Source organism: Dermacentor silvarum, chromosome 3, assembly GCF_013339745.2.
Source record: "Dermacentor silvarum isolate Dsil-2018 chromosome 3, BIME_Dsil_1.4, whole genome shotgun sequence".
Classification (NCBI taxonomy): domain Eukaryota; kingdom Metazoa; phylum Arthropoda; class Arachnida; order Ixodida; family Ixodidae; genus Dermacentor; species Dermacentor silvarum.
Genome location: NC_051156.1, coordinates 173,765,082 through 173,777,818, shown reverse-complemented (window position 1 = coordinate 173,777,818; position 12,737 = coordinate 173,765,082). Strand labels below are relative to the sequence as shown.

At 43.2% G+C, this 12,737-nt stretch overlaps 1 protein-coding gene across 5 annotated transcripts in view; it reads right to left on the bottom strand.

The window, feature by feature from the left end:
• The window catches only part of LOC119446112 (E3 ubiquitin-protein ligase MIB2-like), a 58,151-nt gene that overhangs the window by 32,794 nt on the left and 12,620 nt on the right, over window positions 1-12,737 (bottom strand). For 4 of the 5 annotated variants that reach the window (XM_037710464.2, XM_049663911.1, XM_037710465.2 and 1 more), the window contains exons 4-6: window positions 9,661-9,767; window positions 5,674-5,868; window positions 1,903-2,069 (exon numbers count right to left, since the gene is read on the bottom strand). In XM_037710464.2, coding sequence (XP_037566392.1) covers window positions 1,903-2,069; window positions 5,674-5,868; window positions 9,661-9,767 — 469 coding nt within the window. Of the gene's footprint in view, window positions 1-1,902; window positions 2,070-5,673; window positions 5,869-9,660; window positions 9,768-10,985; window positions 11,503-12,737 lie in introns of those variants that run through there. The other variant, XM_049663913.1, reaches the window with a different exon arrangement.

Genomic DNA, 12,737 nt, shown 5'->3' with positions numbered 1-12,737 from the left:
CTGCTCGGGCGACGCCGACGCCATTTTGGAAACTACAAGCGCTTATCGTGCTGACCACGCCCCTACTCTAAAGGTGGCTTAAAAATATGCGCGTGGTGGAAAAAAAAAAAAAGAAATCCGAAACTGACTAAATAGTTCATACATAACCTAATAACTGTGCTAGCTGTCCGAGAGCGCTCGGAAAGCAGCAGAATACGAATTTGCAACTATCGATAGCGGGCTATTGATGGGAATAGGCGCGAACAGGAAAGTGTTAGGGGTCAGTGAAATTGTTGAACACATATCATCTCCTGTTAAAAACGCCTATTCTCAGGTTGCCCTAGGAAGATTTTCAAGCAAGAACCCTAGCTCACAATGTATGATTACGGTACTTAACCGATTCTAACACGTGCTTTTTTTTTTCAGGAAAATTGGGCTGGAAATTGCCTGCGCGGTGCCAATCGGACACGACACCAAAAACACCTTTGCAGCAGTTGAGTGCTTTACCGCATAACACAAATGCTTTGCGGCGAAGCTGACTTTAGGAAACTGGCAGCTGCTGTGCAACACAGTAGACCCTTGCCACTGGTGGATACAGAGAGGGTGGGCATGCCCCCCCCCCCCTCCCCCCTCATTTTCTGTATGCATTGATGAGGGCCCCACTTAGAGGCTATCCTGCATCCACCCCTGACCAAAATCAGGTGCGCGTTAGACTTCTACTTCGTTTAGGAGCTTTAATGCCATTTCTACGTTAGTTTTCTGCTTTGGACACATAGAAAGTGGGCGAACGTTTGATTCAGGGGTGTGTTAGAATCAGGAAAATACTGCCAAATGAATCAGGCCGTGTTGTTTCGATGCTTTCTCTGCATTTGTTTAACTCGAACTGCCGGATAAGTTTATCAACTTTGTTGGTCCTGTCCGGGTCAAATTAACGAAGTCGAATGTATATTTATGCTAAGTGAGGGCATGCCATAAGCTCTTACTGGCTTTATTTACACAATCAACAACACTGCTCACAGAAAAAGGAGCACTGCAGAAACTACAACACGGATAAACAGCTTGAAAAAGAGTGAAGCAGAAACGACAAAACGAATGACCTGATTGCCCATTTCTGCTCTACAAATGTTTGTACATGTCTGTAGCAATTGTATGTAGCACTGTGTCATGTCATACACTCATAGCAGTGCATACTTCTTCAAAGTTGCCTAAACCCACCGTGGTTGCTTAGTGGCTCATGAGGTCGCGAGATTGAGTCCCGACCACGGCGGGCACATTTCGATGGGGTGAAAAGCGAAAACACCCGTGTGCTTATATTTAAGTGCACGTTAAAGAACCCCAGGTGGTCCAAATTATTCGGAGTCCCCCACAATGGCATGCCTCATAATCAAATCGTGGTTAATTAATAAAGGGGAGTCTCGAAGTTGCATAAAGCATGATCAGACTGCACACACAGTGCTTTGATGGATAAAGAGTGAAGGGTTGCCTAAAACTTAGAACCAGTGCTTCCAAAACATCGGACCCTGTCCATTTCCTGCTGAAAGTTACAAAGAGATTTGAGAAGCTTAACAAAGTGGTCAGCGCTTGAACGTGATGCTGTAAGAGTAAAAGCCACAGTTTACAGTTTTTTTAGGTATGGAATTTGCAGTCTGTATGCCTCAGCACACTTTTAAAACAGGCTCACTCAGATCAATAAAAGCAACTGCCAGCAGTTGCTACTGGCACAAATTCTCTTCTTTTTTTTCCGTTTCTGCATTGTTTCCTAGCCTAGCTAGGTAACAGAGGAATTCAGCTTAGGTGCTCCAAAGGACCGTGCAAGGCTGCATACAAAATTTCCGCAGGCTTTTGCCCCTAGACTTCTAGACATGACTGCACAGAATTTTACATCCGGAATATTGCATGTTGAAAGGATGCAAGTGCACCAACCTCGGACATTTTGGGATTCCATCCACCATGCCCATCCTGCATGATCTTTAAGGACTCGATGTCAAGCAGCACTTCCACCCGGTCTCCCACGCTGAACGGAGAGCGCTGCGACTGTGCCGATGCGCCTCTCAGAGTAACAACTGCCCGGTCTGATGCAGAGCCCATGCCTGCACGGCAAACACATGTTACAATCATACGTTGACTCCCTTCTGCTGCGATAAGCCAACTGCCATGACCCTGCTGTGTAGTCAATGGAGCAGACAGTTCCTGCATGCCTGTGTTTCAATGTGTACGCAAGGATAATGGTGGTGCCATACAGAATAATCCTTCCTTCTTTGCTAATCTGCCTTACCGAGCCATTCAAGAGGCAGGAAACATGCTGCTGATAACGCCAATAGCAAGTGCGACCTGCACTATGTTAGCACAACTGCACTGTTTTCCTTTGCTTTACGCTAGTACACTTCACTTGTCCCAGTGTTATCATCCAGCGTGCGATATAGATAACCGTGCACGTGTGCCACCAATGTAGGCTCTTCTATACAACCTCTTCCTTATTGCAAGTGATTATGGTCCAATGAATACGCTGCTGATAAAACGAATGCCACATGCAACTTCAAATAGACCGATGAAAGAGTGCACCTTCCACACTTCCTCTTATTCGGTGGGAAATCTAAAACTTTTCGTACAAGACACATTGTAAATGTTACATTTGCCGGAGTTTGAAGAGTTCCTAAAGCTGGCTAATATTTAAAAATGAATTCTTAAGTCCATTTTTTCCCGGTTGTTGCATTTGCATGTCAGCGGTGACAAGTGCTTAATTGTATTATTATTGACAGAGGTCTACGCATGTTGAAGACTCATAGCTGTAGCTGACATTTGTCTCAAGTTTGAGTGCTTGGATCTCAGGTAAAAATGAGCATGCAAAGGTGACTTCAAAAAGCATCAGAAGTACCGTGAAACTTTGTTTATAACGAAATGGCTGGTACCAAACAAATTGATATAACAAAATAATAATAATTCCCTTAAAATTCCAACCCCCACAAACCTAAACATATAAAAAACCCTGTTTTAATAAAGCAAAAACTTCCTATACAGTCACTGACTGATAATTCAGCCTCAGCGGGGACACATGACGTAATACAACTATGTGTGCTTGTATCCCTGTCACAAGATATCTTAACTCGAATGCTTTAGCATACCATGATACACTATTGGGTCATTCCACGGGAAACGTCCCAGATTCCAAAAGTTTCCCCATCGCAGATTCTCTTGGGAAAAATTGGGCTCGTTGATGATTGTGTGAATGAGGGTTCACCAAAGTATTTTTCTCGTAAAAAGATTTTGGGTAACATATGCAGTCTTTGAAGTGTCCGCAACGAAGTAAAAGTTGATTGGAGGTCATTAAACAAGGTACAATGACAAATATTATTTTAGAATATTCTACTGGTGTGGTTCTCTCATGTGACGTCATATGTGAACACGTTTACTCATTTTCTGCATTTACTTGGCTCAGTTAAAAGAGCAACAAATTCTGCACATTCAGAAATTTTTTGCATAGACATCGTTAAAGGTTTCAGCCACAACATTATTTTACTATTCTTACCATTGCTATAGCTTCTGCTAAAAATAATTATTCAACTATGAAATTAGGTACTTTTCCAGAAAGTGACTTTCAAATTTAGCATAAAGTCACTTTTTGACAATGTTAAGACCTAAATTAGGCTTAAATTAAGGCCCTCCACATAAAAATGTGTGAGATAGCTCATTAAACTAACCAGCCTTTGGTCTCGTGATCTAGCAATTTTAATTTGAGTAAATTTTGTTTGAGGGACGAACAAAAAATTGTTTTCCAAGGGCAGGCACTCCCAAACTGTCTCTTCACTGCAGAACACGTATGGGCAGTCGGCTATTTTCCTGGAACCCATATGCAATGTGGCTATTTGCCAAGCAAATGTGTGATATGTCATTTGACATCAGCATAAATACATCGTAAACGGTGTATGCTTGTCAGTTCACAACTTCTAATTTGGGAGGCTCGGGGCGGTCAGGTAGGCTAACACGCCGGAAATGTGAGCTTGTTGCAGTGGCAGATAATGGCCAACTTCGCCTCATTCTATCCTATACAGAGGCAGAATAATCACATGTTCATTTCTTCTCCGCTGCTTCACACCAGAACTAAAACGGCTCTTGATCAGACTTTAGCCTACAAATGGGAAATTTCTTTACATTTGACTCGTATGCCACGGGTGGCGCGGAGTGTCGATGATTCAGGTTCTTGGCATAACTCAAACTGCTGATCTCCAGTACTTGCAAAACAATGTATCAGTGTCATGCACAATATCTCGTGTAGGCACAATATCCGGTCATGACAATGACCTCGAAGCAGTCGTGGTTTTCTTTAATCACGCAAATGTATTATCGTAACACATAGGTACGGGGGCATCAACATACAAACAGTGTAAACAGATACTTCTTTGCCCTTTACTGCGCATAATTAAGCATGCGCCAATATTTTATGCATAAGGAGTTCATAAGCACAGCAAGAATTCAGTTGTCACCCGCACGTCTTTTGCAGTGAAGGCACAGTTCGGGAAGGTCTACCGGTAAGATTGGTTGTGGATTTCAAAAATATTTTTCACGCCTCAAACAAAATTTACTCCAATAAAATTTCTAGATCACAAGCTAAAAGGTTGCTGCATTTAACAATCTTTTTCACGTATTTTTACCTAGGGAGCCTCAATGCTCAATTTAGGTTTAAGCATTGTCATGGACAGCATGGATACCACGAGAAGGGAAGCGCAGTCGAGGACGGCAGAAAACAAGGTCGGGTGACGAAGTGAAGAAATTGCAGGCGCAAGTTGGAATAAGCTAGCGCAAGACAGCGGTTATTGGAGATCGCAGGGAGAGGCTTTCATCCTGCAGTGGACATAAATATAGGCTGATGATGATTGTCAAAAAGTGGCTTCTTGCCAAATTCAGAAGTAATTTCCAGGAAAAGTACTTGATTTCATAATCTAAATTTTAGCATAAGTTACAGCAGCATGGAAAAATAGTAAAAAATATTGTGGCTGAAATGTTAACAATCTTTACGCAAAAAATTTCTCAAAATGCACAATTCTGTACTTTTTACTGAGCCAATTAAATGCAGAAAATTCATAAATGTGCTCACCTATGACATCACATAAAAGGACCATGCCTGTAGAATATGTTAAAATAAGATTTGTTGTTGATCTAGTTTCCCACTAGTTTAAAAAAATTTACCTCCAACCAACTTTTTCTTCTTCCCGGAAGACTTCAATGGGTGCTTATGTCAGCCAGAAATTTTTTTCAAGAAAAATACTTAGGTGAAACCTCATTCACACAGTCACCAACTAGAAGAATTTTTTTTTCAAGAGAAGTGGCGATGGTCGCTTTGGGAGTCTGGGACATTTCACGTGGAATGACCCTACTATGACGCCATTAAGCAAATGCAGCTGCAGGTAAACCTCGCAAATGTGCACTGCTTTTTTTTTTAACACTTCCATGTCAGCCACTTAATTTCCCTAATGGCACTATGTGCTGACCATTCTAGCGGGACATGGTTTTGCCAGGTTAAGTCAACCGGCACACACACACCAAAAGCAGCTGATTGATAATTCTACCAATCATGCCTTCCATTGAATTGTCTCTCATTAGCTGCACCAGGAGGCCACTTTGATAATTCAAACTGTGTAGCACTGTAGGGCAGCCAGAGGGAGAAAGAGAGCTATGCCTGCAGCCTCTGTCACGCACCCAGTACAGGCAGGTGATCTCGGTAATACGTGGGTCCCGGCACGTCCTGGATGCACCTCAGGTCCACTTTGCCCAGGTGTCCCAGTCGGTAGACGTTGGTCGAACCTGAAGACCAGCGCACGCTTGCCACACTACGTCCAGACTCGGTCTCCCAGCCGCGCACGTCTGTCACCGTGCCCGTCTTGCCGTCACCTCCTGCGCCATGCAACCACCATATCACTTGGAACAAAGGCAGATCACTTTGCTGCCAACAGTTGTTTGGTGACTAACACCCCTTGCCTTGTGGGAAAGCTGAGAGAAGTCACCTTATTTGTGGGTGTAAAACCCGCAACAAGAATGCAGAAAAATCAACAGTAAAGTCAGGGTGAGGGTTATATGCGAATTTCACCTTGAAGTGTGGCTTCATGGCAGTATGGCAGGCGAATTTCGCCTTTAAATGTGGCTTCGCGGCAGCACGCGTCGCACTGCCGTGAAGCCACACCTTCAGGCCAGGTTTTCTGCCATTTAGTTTCGTGATCTCTGTTACGTTCGGCTACCAGCGGGGGCAGCGAACTTGGAGTATCTCCTGATTGCCTGTGACGAATTGCTTCGAGAAGCTGAAAAACGTCCCATGGGAAAGTTCAGCGGCGACACCATGTCTAGACACGTTTCAAAGAATATGTGGTTACTAGATGTCACCCGGACGCCGACCACAACGCTAGGAGCAAGAAACTCTTGGAAAAGGGCCGTTTCTACAACGCTTTCTCATGGCCACTCAACAGACCCGCTGGCCACCAAGGCCGTTCTCCAGACAAACCCGTCGATGGCTGGCGCTTCCAGGGAACCCAGACGCGCCAGTTCGAGTCAAGCACGAAGCCGCCTGTCTACGAGTGTCCCCTCCTTTCTGTGGGGGAGTGCGCAGTGTGTGCCCGAGGGCACTTCTCCGAATGTGTTCAGGGAACAAAGGCGCCGGGGAATTATGCGCACCCTCGGCGGACCCTTCGGTGACTCTCAACGCTCCGATTGGAGGAAGGTGGGACCGAAGCTCGACCAGAGGGCTTTTAAGCAGACTTTTGTGGCTCATCGAGGGCTTTCCCATCTGCCCTGAGATGTAGTAAGGGCTCTCCCAAGTGCTCTCTGTGAGAGATGTAGCTTCGTGCTCTTTCATCAGCTCCATCATGTAGCTCAAGCTACAAGAACAATGTACGGTGCTCCGTACTCTAGCGAGTACGTGTATCACCATGTCCTGTAATTAAGTTTGCCTTTCAAATGTAAATGAACCTCCTGTTCCGTTTACCCTACCTCTCGAACCCACACTCGTCATGAAAGAAGCAACCCTCCTGATCAACTCTGCTCGGACGACGGCATGGGCCCGCTTAGCCTCCATGTGACGTCCCGATAGTGTAGGCCAGCTACCCGTTACGAGACGCACCGGCGGCGTAGGCTACACAGCAACCCTCAGTTTGACATCGGACTCCGAGGCCACGACTCCCAGCTCCTATACCTGCTTGGGAGGACCACCCTTGCGTGCTGAAGCTCTCCTCTCCCCTCCATGGTCACCCATTCTTCTCCTCTTTATGAGATCAGAATATTGCGTTTAGTAGTTAGTGAATAGCACACGCGGCGCCGGCAAACTAGAACACGGATCACGATGAGCTGCGCTCCACGGCCATCCTAGCACAGCAGAAGCTGATGATAACGCTTTCAGACGATGAAGCAAATCGAGATTTCAGCTTGCGGACTACATATCACGTGATCATACGTACGTCACCAGAGCCTGCGGTGCTCCCTCGGCCCACGCGGAACGCTTCACGATACGGATCAGTCACATTTGCTCCGTCGCCCATGCGTGGGCTGCTCCGTTCGCACTGACATCCTTTGTCTGCGAATGCTAGCTGAGAAGTGATCCGATTCACGTCACGTGTCCCATGATTGATTGGTCCACGATCATGCGATCACGACCGTTGTGTAAATCCAGCTTTATCAGCATCACCAAAGAGGAGGGGGGGACGAGCCACTGGTCAAAGATACAACTTGGATGAGTCGTGCATCTGCGAACGGAGATTACTTGCAAGGATTTTAGCGTTGTATGCAGTTATTTCCGCGGGTTATATGCGTGGTTTTTCCTTTTCTTTTCGGGCTGTTGTAATTGGTGGTGCGAGTTATACGCGGTGGCAAGTTATACAAGGAACAATATGGTAAGCTAGCCAGTTTGGTGTAGTTTCAGGTCGTTCTGCTTGTCATCACAAAACAAACGTGGCAGCTCCAGTTTACACTCAAAGTAATAATAACAGCTCAGGCTGAGTGCTGTATGAAGTTGTTTTTTCAAATGATAGTTAGTAAGTTAGTTATGTAAGGTTTTATGGCGCAAAAGTAACTAAGGCTATGATGCGCCATGCACAAGATGAAAATATATAATTTGATGAAAGTTCTTCAAGCAACAAAGATCATTACTTTAATGTTTGTTTAAGAAACCTGTGTACAACTTGGCCTGACACAGCAACACAGGCATCAACATATAAGCATCCATGAAGGCAATTAGCCAAAGATGCAGACAAACATGTGCAATGCGTGTGAGCTCGCTACGGTGGCGGCAAAACTATATGCTGGATTGCCTGCTGCCTGCCTTAAATAAGCTCTCATAACAGAAGCAAACAAATCCGTGGCAAGTACAGTTGGCCGAACCCTCAGGTGGACTTCCCTAGAAGATACTAACAAAACTAAATGGCAGAAAACCTGGCCTGAAGGTGTAGCTTCACTGTTTTTTTTTTTTTTTTTCTAGCTACAGTAAAAACCACAATGTTCCATCCAGCTAATGCAGGTATGAAAACGGGACAGCCTGGCTCTTTAAAAACGTTTACCACGCAATGTCAGCATGATTAAAGTTCAATGCAAGAACATGTCCCACGTCAAATTAACAATACTTTCCTGTAGCCTCGGCGCACACTTGCAGAAAAGACGAATGACAAGCCCGGCATTGTTTTATTTTTCCTGCAAACCCTCAAGACGATTTGAACTTCTCCGTTGCTCTGTGCTTGTTGTAAACAACACTAGATGGCACAAGGAGGTTGTCGAAGAGCTAAGTTATGAACATAGGTGTATTTTTTTTGTTGTTGTGTCGCCAGCCATCTATTTCAAAACGGCACCCTCCGTGGGATGGGTGAATGCTTCGAGTTATGTTAAAGGGAAGAGCTAGCTTACAAAGAGAAGAGTATAACTTACATAGTTACATGGTGATTTGCAGAGCTCAGCTTCGAGTGGGAATGATTTTGCAACACAGTGTATTGTGCTTAAACGTGTAGATAAGAAAAGCTAAAATGTTCAGTGAAACGCATTTGTTTACAGTGAAGCCCACCTCTGTTACAGTGTAAAACACCGCTTTTCTTTTTTTCTGATAAGCTTTGCCTTTCTGACAAACTTTCTGCTTTGTCTTGCTCTACATGATCAACAGAATCATTCGCACCTGAAAAATAATTCCTTCTTTTTTGCTAGTTTCTCTGCCTTTTTTATCTTCCTCGATGGGTTAAAGTTAATTGGTTAATTGGAAAGTCAATCGGTAGGTTAATTGGACACTTGTGGATATATATCTTCCTATCCCCATTAGTACAAATTGAGTGTGTCTTGTCCGTGCTGGCAAATGGCTTTGCAAAGCATTTATAGGCTCATCGCTCATGTAGACCCTCGTGAGACAGGTGATAAAGAGCGCAAGCAATGTGCAAACACTTAATAAGACCTGCCAGAAAATTAATTCAGTAAATTGAGAACATAATGCACAATCTTCCGTAGAAACACTCTATGGGAATGATAAAGTTGCATCATATAGAAAATTTCATTGAATCAAGTTACCAAAGTTGTACCGAAGCTGCTACTTTCTTACATAGTAGCAAAATGCCACTACATTCGCATAAGACACTTTTATAATCTGCATCAACAATACATTTGTCAACTATGAGGGCAACCAGTGGCAGAGGTAAACAACAGCAAGTTCAGTGGTACACCAGCACTCACCGTCTTGATTGCCCCAGTCCCAGTCGGGACCCCGAACAACCTTGGCACCGGCGAATATTCCCCGTGCTTGAATCTTGGCAGCACCTTGCCTCCTGGGCATCTCTATCCTGCAAACACAGACAGGACCACAAGCTCTAACATATGATCTCGCACAGCCATGAAAAAGCTTGTTTAGCTGTAGTCCAAGCCCAACTCTTGATAGGGCAATAGCAAATAATGAGACACACAGGCAAAGGTTAATCACAGAGAACATTGTGCAGTAGAGTTGGCCATACTTTTTGTGCTTCTTTTCTTGGTTGCAGCTAATAGACAAAAAAAGGGGGGGAGCACTAACCACTCACAACAGGCAAAATGTGGCACTTACACAGGAAGAAAAAGCACTAATATATAAGACTTTTGAAAAAGGCAGCTGTGAGATATAATTAAAAATTTTGAAGGTTTGCACATGGGCAGAGGAGATTGGCAGTTTCAAATACCGTTGGTCATTTTCTTAGCCCTCAAATATGTTTTGCCATTCAAGCAAGGAAAATGTTTGCATATCATGTGAAACATGGATGGGCTTTTTGCATGAAGTCTGTTAGATTGAAGATTTATAGACAAACAACTCCTTCACCCTGAACAGAAACACCAATAAGTTATACAACAATTTACACAAGTGCTCTGAACATAATATAAAAATGTGGCTTGCATTAGGCATAGTCCCCATGTTGGGACTAAGTGCTCTTGCTTGTCTCACCATGAGTTAGTAAAAACCCTAACCACTGGGAGAAGCACTGAACACAAACATTCTTTTTTTTTTTTTGTAAAAGCTTGAAAGAAGTTAAAAATAAATTTCGATCGACAAATTAAAATAATGCTCAACTAAATCGATAAGCTATACACAATAAATTGTGTAATAGACACAATCTTCATTATTAGCCCAAATATAATTTACTAAGCCCTGATACTCCAATCTTTAATCAGTCTGCATTACTGTAGAAGCAAGCCCAACAGCTTAACTAAAGAATAAAAGTAAAACCAGTAGCTCCAGCACACCTTACTGTACAAGATTTCACTGTCATTATCAGACAAAAGGCTCTCACAGATATTTCCTATTACCGTTGTCCGCCACCAAACTGGACCCACATTATGCCTGCAAATTTGCCGATCAACCATCACTCCAATGCCCTGGGGATTGTGCTTCCATTAAAAATTTAGCAGTCACCAAATTCAACTCAACAAATATAGCAAGCAATGCAAAAAAAAAAAAAGAAGAAATAGCCAACTGTCTTTTACCTAGCTTTAGGGAACCAGAAAAGGCCACATACTTCATTCAAGTTACTCACGCTCGTACACGGTTCTCTCTTGAAAGCGACGACCACCTCGGATAAGCACTATGGGCCAGTCAAAGAACACAGTGTGTGAAGTGTGCGAAGAGCAGGCACTGATAGCAGACCAGGAACGTGCGTGTGAGCGGTGGAAAGATGAGATGCGTGAGAGGGAGCGCTTCTCTTTCTCTCTACTCCGACCGGTGTGGGTTGCAAGTCGTTGTGAAATCGACCAAATGCTCTCTTGTCTTTCATTCCTACAGCAACCAAAACAAAGGGACTTCCTCGTAGTCGCGTGCCCCGTGCACTGATATGCAGTGAGTGCTGACATAGCAGCTGTGCAGGAAAATGTGAAATTTCATAGCAAGAAAAGTAAGGAAAAGAAAAGCGAAGTGATGGCTCCATAATAAAAAGACACCAATGGCAAGAAAAAAAAAGGAAAAAAAAAAGCCTTCATTGGCAGTTTATATACTTATGCCCCTGCACCATTCTTTGCTATTGTTAGCCTTTGAAATATAGCAAGTTAATACTTTGTCAAAAGTCCACTACATAAATTTTTCATTTTCAAGACGAAAAAAAAAAAAAAAAGAATTGCAGCATGCTTACTGATGCAGTCATGTTTATGGCTCAAAAGGTTAGAAAAAAAAAAGAAGAAACAAAAAAGGCCCCACATTTCTTGTTCCCTTCCGTCCCTTTCCGCCACAAACATTCACTGCTACGCATCGACTAGCCCAACATCATACTTTGCTGATGCAACCTTCGAAGTAAATTATTTGCAGATTCTCAACGGACCCGCTACCAAAAGCCTATTAAGATGATAATGCATCAACCATTGGAAGTGTTATACTCACCGTTTTGATGAGCTATCAATGTGAAGCTTATCAATGTGATGCTTTGAATATCCCCTAATTAAGAGTTATATCGTTTCAGTCAAACAGATATTTTGTGACTTCCCTACACCCTGAATTATTGCTATGTGAGCGATTCAGAGTTTCCAAGGGTTAAAAAATTTTCAAAATAAGCCCAATTAAATCTTTGAACCATGGTGGTTAATCACAGCTAACGACCATTTTAAGAATTTTTTTTTTTTTACTAGCTTAAGAACCATGGAAGTTCCCATGCCCCTAAATGTCAAAGTGATTATGGACGACGCTGAAATATAAGAGCCCTTATCAAGAGCAACACAAGCGTGCACATAGGAAAAGTGTTGGTCTCTGTTTGGGGGAACATAAGAACACCTTCCCAGTGCTCTATATGGGCTTCAGGAAAGCATTCCAGTGGGTCAATTGCATGTGTAGTATCAACCACTTCTAATGCCCTTGATTCCTGTAAAGGAAAATCTTTTTTACACTTGATTTCTAATTGCATTGTTTTCTCAGCAAAACAAACTTCTCTGTAGAAAGAAAGTTCTCCTGAGGATTACGAAATTTTCATGGGCTATATTTACGACTTAACAAGTTTGGTGCTGCTGTAGCTAATTATCCTTGTGCCTTTTAGATAATTTTAGATAGTTCACTTTTTTTTTCCAGATCCCTCTAAGTTCCCCCAAAGAGAAGTTTAAACATTAGCAAGAACCATATTATTAATGGAAAGTGATGTCATAGTGGCATACAACCTAGTCTTCATCCTTCCAAGTTGTCGCCACAATGTCCGACAATGTTGCATCATGCATAGACCAGAAGTTAACTGAAGTTATATATTTTTAGTGTCACGTATGGAAATAAGAGTTGACAGTATTTCCACTTTAACAGCTGACCCTAGGAAAGGTTA